The 17,713-nt window shown below is 39.7% G+C and overlaps 1 protein-coding gene across 1 annotated transcript in view; it reads left to right on the top strand.

The window, feature by feature from the left end:
- The window catches only part of eif4e3 (eukaryotic translation initiation factor 4E family member 3), a 78,709-nt gene that overhangs the window by 20,104 nt on the left and 40,892 nt on the right, over nucleotides 1-17,713 (top strand). Inside the window, exon 2 of the mRNA XM_041191918.1 lies at nucleotides 9,879-9,951. Coding sequence (XP_041047852.1) covers nucleotides 9,879-9,951 — 73 coding nt within the window. The remainder of the gene's footprint in view (nucleotides 1-9,878; nucleotides 9,952-17,713) is intronic.

Genomic DNA, 17,713 nt, shown 5'->3' with positions numbered 1-17,713 from the left:
AACAAAATACATGTAATTTATGTATCAAAAGAAAAAAAATTAAAATTGTGCTAACTCACAATTCTCACTTTTTACTATTTACTAGAATGTCAATGAAGTCATCTTTGAAATAAAATTTATTCGAGATGCTTAGAATTAAAACAATTTTTTCAGCTACTGATTTTCAAGATTTTTAAAAGATGCTTCTAATAACCCATTCAGAATACTTTGTTATTTTAGTTATATTAGAAATAATAATGGTCACAACCATGAGACCTGCCCCTTGAATCAAAGGCATTATTTCTAACCATGGTGTAGCTATACTGCTTGAACAGGTTTATTTAGAGCACAACAATGTTTTTGTTAAAATAATCATTTGAAACCATAAAGTGCAGATTAATGGTTAGGTTTTTATCCCCACATTAAAACACAATTTTTACTTTTCCTAATTTTTAAGATTTTTTTCATGTTAATGCAGTCCAACTGGTACAAGTTGGAAGCCGCAGATGAGGTGTTAAAGAGCCACATGATGCAGACCCTTAGATTAAGTGATGCTTCAAAAGACACAAGCTGTTATTATTTGTGACTATGTGAAATTACTTCTTAACGAGGTTATATCTGGATCGAGATATAGCACAGCCTGAGCAGGAACTTTGCAAGCTTTTTCCTTTCCTAGACATTGGTGGAACTGAGACTGTTTTGCTGGAAACATGATCCCCTTACTGCTCTTGAAACCAATGCAGCATTGTTAGGAAGCTCTAGGAAGCTTAATAAGAATGGCCATGAAGCCCTTTCTCCCAAATCCTACTTCTTTTGTTCCTCTTTGTCAGAGCAGGGTTACATGTAGTTTGATAAAGAGCAAGTTACCATTGGGAGTCCTGACACAATGTTCTGAGACAACAATGTATCATGTTTATGGCATCCATACATGATATCAGGTTTGATGTGCTGTGTTTGAAAAATAATTTTTAGGGCATTTCCATAATTTTTGTCTGAGAAAGACACACAATGCCAGGCTCTCAACTTATACCGTGCTACCTTTAAGTTTCTGTCCTGGGCTTGTGAAATTTTACGTCACTGGCATTTCAGTGGCTTCACTCATTTTCTCCATTTGCATTTTATGTATTTAGTAAGATAACTTGGTTATTGTGCCTGGTAAATGAAATTTACCGGACTTCTCAATTATTTTTGTTAGTACTGTAACTGAGCAAGAAACATTGATTCGGATCTTAAACCAGTTTTGATTTTTGAGCATGTGGAGGTGAAGCAACCATGTTATTTATGGGTTGAATTAATGTACGAGCAAATTACAAGGCAACAATATACCCTATTCTGTGTGGTCTAGTTAGCATGCAAAACTAAAAGAATTTTTTCATGTAAAGAACATATTTATATCTTTCAGTCCTAAGGATGCTTTGTAAATATTTTACAACTAATGTTCTTTGAAGAATGCCATGTGGTCGTTTATATCCTCCTGAACCATCAGAACATTTGCAGAGCATCTACCCCAGTGCAGCCTTCCATCCTCACTTCCAGCATAGATCATTGAATAACAGTCAGGGGTGAGGACTTCAGCACTATAAGCGTAGTGCCCAGGCAATGAACTGCTAGCTCAGCCTAAGCAGAGGATCGAACTTCCCAGGATCAATCCCTGCCATAGCTAGCTGAATAACCAGGGGGGTCTTGACCAATTATTGTACTGGTCCTTCCATATTTATGACTTACATAATGATTGCTTAGGGAAAGGAAGAATGTTCGTCAAAGACTTCAAACTGCCTAGCAGTAAATTGGATTTCTAATCATTCTGTATTGATAATTATTCAAAAGGTTTATTCCTTTTAAATATTTTAGTAAAATGCACTCATCTTTTCCCCCCTTCCCAGTTTGGTATTGAATATTGCAATGTGATAGCTAGAAATCATACATCAAAGTCATTGTGTGAAAATATTGCAATATGTAAAACATGCTCAAAAGTAGAGGTATAGTGCCATCTAGTGTCAGTTTTATTCTGTACATCCATTTTGTAGTTTTTCATTTGTGTTTCAGTAACAGCTCAAACTTTCTGCTCTAAAACATACTGAACTTATAATTGAAGGAATACTGCCAGATGTTAATGTGTGTGCCATAATCAATTTAAAACTATATTATACTTTATGTTTCGAACTTTTGCAAGGGTGAAATATTTTGTCTATTTATAATAGCTAACTGGTTAACTATCATTAAAGTATTCTGTTCTGGGTAGAAATTGCTTGAACTTGCTTTTCAAGCAGTCTGTTTTTTCAAATTCAATCTGACAGAAGAGGAGCAGTGCAACCTTTCTGTACTTTCAACATGAATATTTACAACAGGATAGTTAAGTGTATATGGCGTATATATTTCTTGCCATTGATTGTGGATCTAGGATGAGAAAGTTTTGAATGCACATGGCTCGGAAATACGCTGTGGTGGAGATCAAGTAGCAGCTAATACAAGTTAGGGCAATGTAGCCTCTCTAGGTTTGATTGTCTAAATGGGCTGCAGATGTACTTTCCAGTTCCCATCACTGCATTAGCCTCAGCTTTTATTATATTTTTAAAAAATTCTCCAAGGAGGTTGCACGGTTGTGAGTGGATGAAAAGAATCTGCATCATGATGTACAAGGCATTATAATTCAATACAACAAGCTGGGTAGACCAGGTTGACCTTTCCTGTTCAACCTTTTCATACATTATGACACTCTAATGTATATAGACTGAGTACTGGAAATATTCTTCAAGCCAAAGAATGGCCAAAGCCAACATGTCTCAGCCTCAAGCTATAGGAAAGGCTGAGGATGGAAGTGGAAAGCATGGAGGTGATTGGCAGAGTGGAAATGTGGAGGGTCTGCAGGTATCTACACCTAAAATGTTAACCTTTTCTTCTTTTCAGATGGTGACAGATCTCCTGCATATTTTGAGTACTTTCTGATATACAGTGTTAATTATTAAAGATCTGTTTCTAATTTTCTGAAATGAAAATTGACGAGAGATTTGTGCAAAAAAAGCAAATTCAGTGGATGCTGAAAATTGATATAAAAACAAGAAAATAGAGGAATTACTCAACAGGTCTGGCAACATCTAAGGAAAGAGAAACAGTTAATGTGTTAGGTCAATGACATTTCATCAGAATCAGTTCTCTGTTTTAGATGTCCTTAGATGCTGCCAAATCTGGTGAATATTTCCAGCATTTTCTGTTTTTATTTTCATGATCTGTACACTTTTTGATATACATTGCAGCATTCATTAATTGGATTGGTTATAATTTAAATTAACTTTTTTATTGTAAGTGCCAGAGAAAGTATTATAAGGTAAGTAAATGTTTTCTTTGGGAGCCAAGAAGTAAACGGGGGATGGGGGCTTGTTATTGTACCCTGTTGTACAGAGATATTAGTATTAAATGATTCTTTAAGTTTTTATGGTGGATGCTATATATCCTGATGCTTGAAGAATATTTCCAGTACTTAGTCTATATACATTAGAGTGTCATAAGTATGAAAAGGTTGAACAGGAAAGATCAACCTGGTCTACCCAGCTTGTTGTATTGAATTATAATGCCTTGTACATCATGATGCACACCCTTTTCATCCACTCACAACCGTGCAACCTCCTTGGAGAATTTTTTAAAAATATAATAAAAACTGAGGCTAATGCAGTGATGGGGAACTGGAAAGTACATCTGCAGCCCATTTAGACAATCAAACCTAGAGAGGCTACATTGCCCTAACTTGTATTACAGGGTACTTTCCTGTTGCATAATGCATTCTCCGCCCCAGCCAGGAAAAGATCTGGCTGTCTCTAGTTATGTAATGAATTGGCATTCACTACGTGAGCAGACAACTTGTTCTATAGATATACTATTTTCTGGGTAAAATAGTACCAACTAATATCCAACCTAGTTCTACTCTTGGATTGCTTGCAAATATAACTCCTAATCTCCCTAATCTATCCAGCTGAAATAAATTTTCCTCCGAAACACAATCTAGTCACTTCATTATTTTATTAAACCTGATCAAATAGCTCCCAAATCTGTTTGTCCAAAGTATATAGACTCAGCTCTTTTACGCCTACCTGGATAGCTAAGGCATTTTAAACTGGGAATCCATATTGTAGCCTTCATCTGTACCCTTTGCAAAACTTTAGTATCACACGCCATGTGAGGGAACCAAAACTGGGCACAGTGTTCTAAACAAAAGCCTAACCTCAAGGTTTTGTACAAAAGTAAAATTCTGTGTTTTACTTTTAATTGCTAAATTGCCTGGTGAATACAACAGTGTACTCTTGTTTGATTTAAAATGTAGCTTCATGATATTAGTCATGAACATTTATAAAGTGATGCTCTATAATGTCTAGATTTCTTTCAACACTGCCTTTAATTTAGCTCCTTGTAGGGTGTATACATTTTTAGCATTACATCTGCAAACATGCAAAACACTATATAGTTTCCGAAATTATATATAATTTGCCAAATGCTGGCTTATTCCCCCAGGCTATTTAAATCCGATGGTAGTGATTTGGCGTTCTCTACAGTGCTAACATTCACACACCACTTTTGTGTCTCCAAAAACTTACAAATCATTCCCTCCATCACCTACATCTAAAGTCATCAAAGAAAACAGTAGCAGCAAAAATTCCAGCACCATTCCCTGAGAACACCACTCATAAACAGATCCCAATCCGTTGATAATTTTCTGCCTGCAGACATTCAGACAATTCTTGATCCACCACAAACAATTGCCATTAGTTCATCAAAATTCTATCTTGTTGAATAGATTTTTATGAGGTACCTAATCAAAGGATTTCTGAAAGTCTTAAGTAGACAGTGTCCAACTAGTGGTTGTCCTCACCACCAACATAAGAAATTTGATCAAATTAATGGGACATGACCATTCAGGAAGCCATTTTGAGAGTTTTTGGTGCTTTCTGTATCTAAATGATGACAATAGGCATCTCGTATTTATCTGAGCATCTTGCCTATTACTGAAGACAAACTAATGGACATATAATTACACGACTCCTCTGATCGCCCTTTTTAAATATTAGAGCTAAATTAGCATCCTTCCAGTCTGAGGGAGCAGTCCCAAATCTTGTGAGCTATTAAAGGCAGGGACATAGCCCTAACATTTAGAATTCCAGACCAGTCTCTATATCATAAAGATCCAAAGTTAATGGTACGCTGTTTAGCTTGCCTCTGAACCATCTCATGCATCCATTGCAAAGTATAATTACTCATTGAGCCAGTCAGCTTAGAATTATAGTATATTGTGATCAAACTTAAATATTTACCTTCTTTAGTTTGTAGGCCAGGAACTCCAGTTCCTGATGAACCTCAGGCCTGTCACATACGCCAGCCGGGAAATGGCTGCACGTGCGCAGTTCGGGTTTTTTTCCACCCCTCAGACCAGGGACTGACTCTCCGTTCCTGCACAGAAGAAAAGAAACAGAACATCATGAAAATGCAGGTCAGATGATCCAGTAAGGAGCATCATTGTAGTGAGTGGGTCATGAGAGAAGGTCCCAAACCAGGGAAGGGGACAGGGGTGGCACCAAAAGGTAGTCGCAGGTAAGGGATGAAGGGATGTCCCCCTAGGGGACAAGAATAGTTAAGTAAACTTATAAGAAAGGACCAGGATAATAGGCTAAGAATTCAAGAATGAGCTGCAGGGAGCAGACTTGAAGTGAAATGAGCAAGAAAGGAGCCCTGAAGATCCGAGAAGGCAACTGAAGGTTGGTGACTCTATGCTACAGACCATTAGGGCAAAGGTACCCTTATGGAGCAGTGGTGTTCTGTTTGACATGGCTGAAGATCTGAAATTTTGCGCGGAAGGTGAAGCTCAAGTGTACTCTGAGATAGAAGGGAAAAGAATCTCAGAAGGTGAAATTGAAATCCTGCGAGGTGGGTCATTGTTGGAGATGTCAGTGGGGAGCGACTTTTGAAGAGAATTCCAAGGTGAGATCTTCAAATGTGAAGATTGGAAATCCTCTTGAGAAAGACAAAGTTTCAGTGAGATTGGTTGGCTCAGAATGTGACGAACGTCTGGGTGGGTTGTTGAGAAATCTATGGAATCTGGTTTGGTCGCATCTGTTATCTATTGTGTGGCATGGCATGTCCGACCACATTTCTCCTGTTAATTCACATATACCTCATACTTACCCTGAATGTTAGAGTATAAGATGGATGTTAAAAATTGCTTTACCTTTTAGAACTTGTATAGTAAAGTTTATTTTTGTTTGTTCCAAACCAGTGAAATCTTGTGGTTTTATTCACTTAGTAAGCATCTTAACTTTCAAACTCCATCTACTTTAAACAAAACACTATTGGTCCTAACCAGATCTTCCTCCGTGTCCTGGTGTCTGGCCAAGGATCATGACATAAATTGGGGGCTCATTTGTGATCTTGAATGCACGGACAAATATGAATGCTGATACTTGCTGAGGTTAAGGTTGATAAGATTTTCATGGTGAATTTAACTGATTGAAAAGCAGAATGGTAAAAGCAAAATACTGCAGATGCTGGAAATCTGAAACAAATTCAGAAAATGCTGGAAAAACTCAGCAACATCTGTGGAGAGAGAAACAGAGTTAATATTTTGAGTTCATATGACCCTTCTTCAAAGCTGAAGATATCCAGAAATGCTGTTGCCAAAGATTTAAACTGCAGAGCTTTCATAGCCTGCAAGATGAATTCCAACTCTAACACAGGGCTGGCTGCCCTTTAAATATGACATCAGCTCCTGCACGGACATTAGGTGATACGGGGCTTTCTAACATCAGAGCAGTCCCCGCCACGTGATCCGGCGGCAAGCCCATGGCACCCTCACTAATTGGCTGATCACTACGTGATCGGGTTCAGCCAGCTGCCTTGAACTCATGTCAGGCACCCACAATGTCTGGATCCACCAGTGGAAGTTGCATTGGAAACATTAAATCCATGCAATAATTAATGAAATAGTGTTACAGTAAAATTCAGTTTCCAAGATTAGCCTTCGGAGCATCCTAAAGCACTTTACAGCCAATTAACTAATTTTGAAATGCAGTTACTGTTGTGGTGCAGGAAAAGGAGCAGGTGATTTAGGCTGAGGGATAAATGGTGGCCAGGACAGAGGGAAAACTCCCCTACTCTTCTTTGAAAGTACTATGGGATCTTTATGCCCACTTGAGAAGACACATGAGCCAGTTTAACATTCCACCTGAAGATGGCATCTCTGTCAGTACAATGCTCCCTCAGTGCTACCCTAGGCAGTGTCAGCCTAGATTATGTGTTCAAGTCTGTGGCATGGGCTTTGAACAGTCAATCAGATAAATGGGCCTCAATATTTAACCTGCTCCATAGGATGGGCGGTGGAGGGGTTTAGACTCCTAAAAATTGGTGAACTCATCCCCAGCCCACCACAAGTGCATCTGTTCTGTAGTTCCCTCTTCATTCCCCAAGAGTCCCCTGCTACGACGTTCTGCTGTTGGTTTTCCTGGCATCAGCCTATCAATTTGTCCAGCTGTCAGGCAGGAAATGGGGAATAGAAAATTGTAATGCGGCTCTGCCATTGAATGGTGGAAGTCTTATCAAGTTTTCCCCACACTATCCCAGTCTCCCTGTATGGGCCCCTGATCTCTTTGGCAGAGTAATTCATTCTCTTTGTACATTCCTGATTGAGATTGTCTTAGTGGAATTTCTTTATTTGATCATAGAAACTAGCTATGACTTTGCTCTATATTTCTATTAAAATCTTGCATTCTTTGATGCCACTGTATATGCCTGTGCTGACCCTTGAATCAGACTGCAATCTTAAATACCTTAGATCTAAGACATACTAAAAAGAACCTGAGCATTGGAAGACTAATTATAAATGTTCAGATGACAATTAAAATTGGACATTGCATTCATAGGTTTTGGCTGTCTGGCTAACTGCAACCTTGCCAGCCTCTTCTCAAATCCACTTAATTAAAAATCAACTAAATTACACATTGATACAGCTGCTTCAGTGCCCAATGTATTATCATTAGCTTGTCAATGGAGACAACTCCTTGTCTGGTTTGAATCTCTTGGCCTATTGCTTTTTATTGATTTCAATACCATCCATATAATACCAAGTGAACCCTACATTGACAGATTTGATCATTTTTTGGACAGTACAAAATCTACAATTTAAAATAGGCCTAAGCAAAAAAAAATTATTTTGAAACTTGAACCGTTTTGCAGAATATACATTGCAGTAGTACCATGACATGTTAACAATGAAAAATGTCAAATATAGTCTACTCTTGACATTATCTTCCACTCTGGTTATACATGACCAGAAAGTCCAGACGCAAAACCCTGACAGTAAGACTATTGTTATGATACTTCATATGAACTATGCAAGTAGTATAGCATTCATCAGTGTCAAAAACTTTGTATTGCAAGACTGTATTTCTTGGTATTAGCAGTATAAAATTTTTTTAATTCAGAACTTATATCTATAAAATATATTGGCCCGGACCTTCAGGGCAGCAGTAAAAATGGCACTAGTTGCCGAATGACAAATTTAACATACAAGCATTTGAATTAGGTGCAGGAATAAGCCATTTAGCCCCTTGAGCCTGCTCCGCCATTTGATAAGACCATGGCTGATCTGATTGTGCTGCCTACTTTTCTATCCCTTATACCCTTTGACTCCCTTTCAATCAAGAATCTATCTAACTCAGCCTTAAAAATATTCAATGACACTGCTCCATGGGCAAGAGAATTCCACAGACCAACAACCCTCCTGAGAGAAAAAAATTCTCCACATCTCCATCTGAAAAAGGAGACATCTTATTTTTAAATTGTGTCCCCTAGTTGTAGTCTCTCCTATAAGGGGCAACATCCTTTCAGCATCCACCCTGTCAAGTTCCCTCAGGATCTTATATGTTTCAATAAGATCACCTCTCATTCTTCTAAGCTCCAATGGATACAGGCCCTACCAGTCCAACCTTACCTCATAAGACAACTCCTCCTTCACAGGAAGCAGTCGAGTGAACCTTCTCTGCACAGCTTCTAATGCATTTAGGCCCTTTCTTAAAGTTTAATGGTCCAGTTTGAATGTTAGTGAATATTTGAGTGAGTGAATGGGTAGGGTAGGTGGGTAAGTGAGTGGGGTGAGTTGGGTAAGTGGGAGAGTGGGTAGTTGGGTTGAGGCATAGTTGGGTCAGGAGAGCTTGTCAGGTTCGGAGGATGGCAGGGTTTGGGGAAGCAGTTGGAGTCATGGGTGCTGATTGGGGGGCGGGGGGGTCAGTTGTGTAGTTACCCAAATGTTAGATTAGGTTTGAATCTGTCTAACATTTCCTGGCTAACTACTCAGGTAAGCATCGTGGAACTGTCTGAAGTCTCTGACTCTAGCTCAGAGTTTGAGACATTTGTAGAGTATCTTGGGAAGCAGAGAATTGCCCATCGGAAGTTGAAACTTCCTCGGCAATTCCCGCGGAGGTCAGCGCATCAGGACTTCACATCCCAACAGGCATCTTCGTTCATACGTCTGGTCTCCGAAGATCTGGAGAATGGAAGATTTGGTCCATTAACACTTTTTTAAAATAAATCTTCATTGATGGAACCGCAGTAGGGTTATGCCAAAATTGATATTAACTACTTTGAATCTTATTTGTACGAGAGTGAAATCTTGAAACTGAAGTGGGAACCAATTTTAATTAAAGGGTTAAAGTTTCACAACATTGGATTTGATGTGGAATGAAGCAAATCCCAGGTTGTTGGAATATTGCTGTTCCAGAACCTACCCACCCTCAGTTCATACTTGTAGTTTGTTGAATTAAAATTTGTAAAATGAATCAGAAATGTTTATTCCCTGTTGACTAAAACACAACATGTTTCAAGTAGAGTCCCTGAAATTAGATTTTATTTGCTTTTGTTTTTAGATCAGTACCTGGAACTACTGCAGCAGAGTGTGAATCCAACCTGAAAAAAATTTACACTGTGCAAACTGTACAGGTGAGAAGAAAACAAGGGTATATGAAAGAAGTGTATGAAATACTATTATTTTGCAATGAATTGAAAGCCAGTATAACTCCTCAGTATAGAAAACTTAAATTGCTATTCTGTATACTATTTCTAAATGTTGAAGATCAGTATATCTTTGTATTGTGGAACATATTGAAAGAGAATGGTATAATTCAGTGGAATGACTTAAGAATTAATGGACCAATATCCACTTTCCAGAAGTATGTAGTTACAACAAAAGTGATAATTACATTTAACTTGGACATTGGTATTTTTACACAATAAGCCATTTGGGAATTTTCTGCTAAATATTTCTTGGTTTAGTTTCCAAACTTCCTCTTCCAAGGTAACCTTTTCACAATTGAAAATATAAGCCCAAATCTTTCAAGGAGCAGCAGTCCCCATTGGTATGCCGCTCCACTTCTACTTTTCTGCGCCACAACAGAGCTCCGCATTTCTGGCCAGGACTTCTGATCCTGGCCTCCTCAGAAATGCAAAGTGGTCTTCCATCAAATCCCCTGTAGTGCTGGTTCTTTGGGGAGGAGACAAGCCATCCCCCCATGTTACAGCACCAGCTGCCATATTCTGGTATGTGTTCGCTAATGCACCAAAAAGCTTTGGAACATTTAAACAACCTTTCAGTGGGTGAGTGAATGGGTAGGTGGGCAGGTTGGCATGTGGGTCTGGAGGGGTTGTCAGATCAGGGGCGCGTCAGGTCTGGTTGGGTGGACTGTCAAGGGGGTGGGTTGTCAGAGGGTTGTTGGGTGGTGGGGGCTAGTCCTGTTGGGGTGGGAAAGTAGTCGGGTGGTGGAGGATGGTAAAGTCACGCCAGGGGATAACCAGGGGGTTGAGGGAGGAGTTGGAGGGGAGTCAATATGACTGATTGGGGTGTCAGTTGTGCTATTATTCATGTTTTTCTGTCCTAACATTTCCTGGGTAACTGTCCAGGTAAGTACATCAAAACTATCGAGTCGGAGACTTTTCGGAGGGCCCTGGGAAGCAGGGATGTTCAAACTGTCTGAGCAATTTCCAGTGAGTCATTATGTTGGGACTTCCACAGGGTCCTGAAGTGCATCTTGCACCCGCTGGAGACCAAAAGATCTGGGCCACTATTAACTTTCTTGCTTTCCATCTTTCTGGTTTTCATTTGTGAACTCAACTGATGCTTTGTGGTACTCAGCAAACTTCATGCAACAATAGGATCGGTAGCTGATTCCAATCAGTGATTAATTAGGATTTTTATTTTTATTTCCTGTATGTATATATTAATAAATATTTTTAATTGGTTTATTATCATAGTTCTGCTGCACTGAGCAATAAATGAGTAGCCACAATTATGAAGCACACTCCTGTCCCTCTGAAATTTGGAGAAACAGAGCTCCATGTATGCAGACTACATGGATAGAATTTTACGCCGGTCTTCCAATTGCTGGCCAAGTTGCTAATGTTAGAACAGATGGTATAGTGTATCCCATTGGGAGTGGAACTGGCAGCTGCCGGCAATAACACTAAGGAGCTCATAAGGAGAAAGGGTACTCCTGTCAGCTAAACATTAAGATTTGTTTAAAAAAAAACTTTTGTGTGGCAGGCTGCAAAAATCTTTTAAGGAATGCTGGTTAGGCCACATGTAGACCAAGTAATTGTGAGCAGATCAGAGCCAGCACCTGTACCACTGAGTGAAAATGAATTTTCAGAATGGGTCCTAAAACTGGTGTTCGGTATCATCTTAGCACACTCAAGAGACCCAACATCTGTTTTGGCTGATGGCAGAAAAGTGACATCACCAGAACCAAAGTGTGTGTGTTAGAGGTGTTCCCAAAGCTGATTGAACAAGAGAGCCTGGCCCCACCCCCCAAACCCCTAATTGACCCACTGTGCTCCCTATTTTCCAAATGGGAAATAAGTGCAATGAAATCCAATGAATTCCTCTGCCCCACAGCCCTACCGTTAAATATTAATCTGATTTCTGTTTCAATAACAAGCTGTGGTAATGAATTTCACAGCCAATCCACCCCGCTCTGGTTTCTTTAAAAAAAAATCCTCTTTATCCTAAATCTCGCGCTTTTAATCTTGTATTCATGTTCCTTCATTCTAGATCCCTCAAAACAGAAACTGTTTACTGCCTACAGCCTCATCCCTTCATATGCCTGCCTGTATGTTTGCAAATCTGTACTGTCCAAGGTGTATCAAGTTAGTGCTGTACCACCAGTGTTTAAATATCGTTTTTAGTGTTTGCAGATACTAATTAGAAACTTTTCTAACAGCCTACCTCAGTGCAATTAATTGTGAATTTAATGTGGTATTATAATCCTTGAGTTTCCTCTCTGTCTTGTTTCTCTTGTTCTTCTTCCTGTCTTGGCCTCTATCATGTCTTCTTCCTTATCCCACCGTACCCCAACTGCTAGAGATGGCAAGGATGTCTCGAAATGGAAATGTCTCCCAAATGTACTTGCCGCAAATCTAATGCTGACCTCTTGCTGCCATTGCAGACCTGAATCTTGCCATGCCAAAATGGCCACTGCCTTGAGAATAAGGCTCTCCTCATCCGTAACACAATTCCGGACAAGTCCCTTGACTTACTGAACCAGACTAAATCTCCCCAATACCAAGGTTATCTTGGTTGAGAGGACAACTGTAGCCTAGCTTTGCAGGTTTGTAAGATAGGCCTGTTCTGATTCCTGTTTTTAATTCCTATGTCACTGATAGTTATCTTCAGGGGAAAAAATAAATTGTTGGAATATATTTAGGTGAGTGAAAAAAATCCATTTTTTTCCCCTGGAGTGTTATAATTAGTTTATTTGCTTGGGAAATAATGAAATAATGGTAAATGAAGTTAGAGGGTTTAAATCAAATTGTTTAAACTTTTTTCAAAGCTATCCATGAGCAACAAAACAAAAAAATAAAGCATTTATTTTTAACATTCACTAAGTAAAACTCAATTTATTTGAATAACCTGTTGTTTCTCGCAACAGTTAAGTTTAGGACATAAGCATGCAAAAACAAATCTGATCAGATAAACTTGGTCATAAAATTACTCTGCCCTGCTCAGAATTGAATGATGGGGACTGGGGGTTTTAGAATTTGATTCCCAAACCAAACCAGTCACATGACAATCCATACCTGTTTCTTGTTTCTGAGTGGTATGCTGCAGAAGCCATGTTTTGGCATTATATCGTTTAAACAGCAGGTGATGTAATTTAGTGGATTTAAAAGGGTTGTGTTTCAATCTATAGCCCCTAAGGAAAAACAGGCCTTGAACCAGTAGTTGGTGTGTTTGGCTGAGGAAGAGGTTGATGGAGAGTAATTTAGCAATTGGGAAAGCTCTAAATATGAGGACAGAATAAGAATCACAATGTGAACCCAGTACTTTTCTCTGTTTCTCCCAAACACACCTGTGTTCTTTGTTGAATACCTGGCAATGTTTTTGAAACCAAGCTCTCTCTCAGCTTTACGTCAGTTCTTTTTTAAAGTCTGATCTTAATTTCATTAAATCGAATACATAGAAAGTAATAAACAATTAAAGTAAGTTACAAAGCAACTAGCTATTCTTGGTTAGCTTAGATATTAAAACTGGAGAGCATTAATATTGGGAGACTTGGACTTCTGCCCAAGCTCCCTACATCATAACAACTAAAATCCTTGTGCAAATAAAACAGTATGAGAAAGTAAAAAAGGCCTAGTTACAGGTGAGTCACATTTTTACATTAAGATGGAACATGTGGACCATCAGCGACAACAGAATTATGTGCAATCACAGCCTGTAACTGGCATAGACCATTTTGACAACCATCAAAACAGGAGACCAAATCTGATGGAAGGTAAATTGTAAAAAAAGGTGCCAGAGCAGGACCAGGTATTCTGGTGAATCTATCCTGCACTCCCTCCATTGTCAGTATATCCTTCCTAAGATCTGATGTCCAGAGCTGCTCACCGTACTTCAGGTGTGGTCTAACCCAGGCTTTGTGTAACTTTCCATGACATTTCAATGATCTGTGTACATGGATACCAAGTCTCTTTAGATTTCGACAGTTTCTAGTTTTTCACCATTTAGGAAGTACTCTGTTCTATCCTTTTAGGTCCAAAATTGGAGGCCAAACTTTTACATGCATTGAAATCTATTTGCTAATGTTTTGCTCATTCACTTAATCTATTAATATCTTTTTGTACCTTCACCTACATTGCTTACAGTCCAGCCTATCTTGATGTCATTGGCCTTTATCCCACCAAAAGTTCTTCATAAATACTATGAATAAATAAGATCCCAACATAGATCTTTGCAGAACACAACTATTCGCATCCTGCAATTAGAGTACCTGCCCATTATGTCTACTCTGTCTTGTGCTGCTCAGCCAATTTCCTAACTAGGTCAATAATTTGCCTTCAATTCTAAGATCTTCAACTTTAGCCAACAGTCTCTTTATGAGGGACTGGATCAAATGAATTGTGGAAACTCATATAAATGATATCTATGAATATTCACCTGTCCACTACTTCAGTCACTGCTTCAAAAAATTCAATCATCAGGCATGACCTATCCTTTAAAAATCTATGCTCCCTCTCTTTGATCTGCTAAAAGTTTCCAAAGTGTACAGTCATCCTATCTTTAATTATAGACTCTAGCAATTCCTGACAGCAGATACTCCGCTAATTGGCATTTAATTCCTGGTTTCTCCTCTCACTTATCCTAAATAGCGAAATGATCTACTCAATTTTGCAATCTAGAGAAACAATTCTTGAATTAAGGGAAGTTTGGAAGATTATAGTCATGGTGCCTGCAGTGTTTTCACCTACTTCCTTTTAAATCCCTGAGATGGAAACCATCTGGTCCTGGTGGTTTGTCACTCTTTAGTGTCATTAATTTCTCCATTACTGTTACCCTGCTTTAATTAATTTCATTGAGTATTCGTCTCTGATTCAGTAATAATTTTCTTGGAATATCTGGCATGCTGACTTTCTCCCATACTGTAAATAGTAATGTAAACACCTCAGGGTGTTCACCATTTCCTTATTATCATTGACAACATTATCGCTGTTAGTTTTCAAGGGCCCCCTCATTGCTTCCGATGTGAAAGTGAAAGATTCCTTTATGTTGATTTGGATGGCCCGTGCAGGTTTCTTTCCATACTCCCTTTTGGTAACTTTTACAATCTGCTTTGTCACCCTCTGTTGCTCTTTCTATCTCTCTCATCCGCCAGGATTGTGCTCCTTTTAGTTTTATGTTGCCTTTTACCTCATTAGTTACCTGTGGTTGTTCTTTTGACAATTTGGACTCTTGCCCTTCAGTGGTATGAACTGGTTCTATATCTTTTGCCTGTATCTGTAAAGCTTCTAGAAATGATAATCCGGAATAAAATTAATGATCATTTGGACAAATATGGATTAATTAAGGATAGCCAATACAAATTTAAGAGCAACTCATGTTTAACTAACTTGATTTGAGTTGGTTGATGTGGTGTACATGGACTCCTGAAAAACTTTTTGAAAAACTGTCATAGGCTTGCCAACAAAGTCGAATTTCATGGAAAAAAAGAGACAGTAGCAGCGTTGATACAAAGTTGGCTATGTGACAAGAGACAGTAATGATAAATGTCTTTTTAGATTGGTGGAAGGCATACATACGGTGGGGTTCCCTAGGGATCAGGACTAGGACCACTGCTTTTCTTGATGTATAGGTCATAATTTTTAAATTTGCAGATGACAAAACTTTGAACTATTATGAATTGTGAGGAGGATAGTGATAGACTTCAAGAGGGCACAGAGGCTGGATGAATGGGCAGACAAATGGCTGATGAACTTTAATGTAGAGAAGTATGAAGTGATGTATTCTGGTAGGAAAAATGAGGAGAAGCAATATAAAATAAAGGTGCAATTCTAAAAGTGCAGGAAAAGAAATACCTGGGGCTTATATGTGTATGAATCATTGAAGGTGGCCAAGCATGTTGAGAAAGCGATTAAAAAGCCATACGGGATCCTGGGTTTTATAAATAAAAGCAGAGAATACAAAAGCAAGGAAGTTAATAATAAACATTTAAAAAACAGCCTGAGCCGCAGTATTATGCCCGATGCTGGGCACACTTTAGGAAGGCTGTGAAGGCTTTAGACAGGGTACAGAAAAGATTTACGAGAGTGGTTTCAGGGATGAGGGACTTCAGATACTTGGATAGATTGGAGAAGCTGGGGCTGAGCTTCTTAGAGAAGGGAAGGTGGAGAGGGGATTTAATAGAAGTGTTCAAAATCGTGCGAGGTCTTGTCAGAGTAGATAGAAACTGTTCCCATTGACAAATGGGTCAAGAACCAGAGGACATCACTACAAGGTGAATGGCCGAAGAACCAATGATAACGGTGAGAAAGAACTTTTCTATGCAGTGAATGGTTAAAATCTGGAATACACAACCTGAGACTGTGGTGGAGGCAGATTCAACTGTGGCTTTCGAAAAGGAATTGTATAAGCACCTGAAGAGAGAATGGTTACAGAGGTACGGGGATAGAGTTGAGGGGAGGACAGCGGTGGTAGGACTAGCTGATGTGCTTTTTTCTTTTATAGAGATCCAGCATCACACATCCCCATCCTCAATGATGGGGGAGCGCAGCACACCGGTGCAAAAAAACAAGGTTGATTTATTTGCAGCCATACAAGTACTGTGGCTACAAGAGCAGGTCAGAGGCTAGGAATCCTGTGGCAAGTAACTCCCCAAAGCCAGGGGGCACAAGTCAAGAGTCTGATGGAATACTCTCCATTTGCCTGGGTGAGTGCACCTCCAACATGCAAGAAGCTGGATGGAAGTCACCACCCAGGATAAAGCAGCCCGTTTGCTTGGCCCCCCATCCACAAACATTAACTCCCTCCAGCGATGCACAGTGGCTGTACTGTGTACCATCTACAAGATGCACTGCAAGAACTCACATAGGCTTCTTAGACAGCACCTTCCAAATCCACGAGTGCTACCATCTAGAAGGGCAAGGGCAGCAGACACATGGGAACTTCCAGGTGGTTGTGTTCCCCTCCAAGCCACTCACCATGAGAACTTAGAAATATATCACCATTCCTTCACTGTCACTGGGTCAAAACCCTGGAACTCCCTTCTCACAGCACTGTGGGTATGCCTACACCGCATGGACTGCAGCGGTTAAAGAAGGCTCCCCACTGCCTTCTCGAGGGCAGTTAGGCATTGGCAATAAATGCTGGCCTAGAAAAGAAAATCTTCAGCCAGAAGTGCCGAGTGGATGATCCATCTCTGCCTCTTCCTGAGGTCCCCAATATTACAGCTACCAATCTTCAGCCAATTCGATTCACTCCACGTGACATCAAGAAACAGCTGAATGCATTAGATACTGCAAAGGCTGTGGACCCTGACAATACCCCAATAATAGTGCTGAAGACTTCTACTCCAGAACTCGCTGTTCCCTTGCCAAGCTGTTCCAGTACAGCTATAACACTGCCATCTATCCAGCAATGTGGGAAGTTGCTCAGGTATGTCCTGTCCACAAAATGCAGGACAAATCCAAACTGGCCAGTTACCACCCCGTCAATCTCCTCAACCATCAGCAAAGTGATGGAAGGTGTCGTCAACAGTGCTATCAAATGGCCCTTACATAGCAATAACCTGCTCACTGATGCTCAGTGCAAATTCCACCAGGCCACTCAGCCTTAGTTCAAACATGAACAAAAGAGCCAAACTCAGGAGGGAAGGTGAGAGTAACGACCCTTGACATCAAGGCAGCATTTCACTGACTGTGGCATTAAGGAGCCCTG

This window comes from Carcharodon carcharias, chromosome 7, assembly GCF_017639515.1.
Source record: "Carcharodon carcharias isolate sCarCar2 chromosome 7, sCarCar2.pri, whole genome shotgun sequence".
Taxonomy (NCBI): domain Eukaryota; kingdom Metazoa; phylum Chordata; class Chondrichthyes; order Lamniformes; family Lamnidae; genus Carcharodon; species Carcharodon carcharias.
Note: the sequence above shows the minus strand (reverse complement) of the source record. Positions and strands in the feature narration are given on the sequence as shown.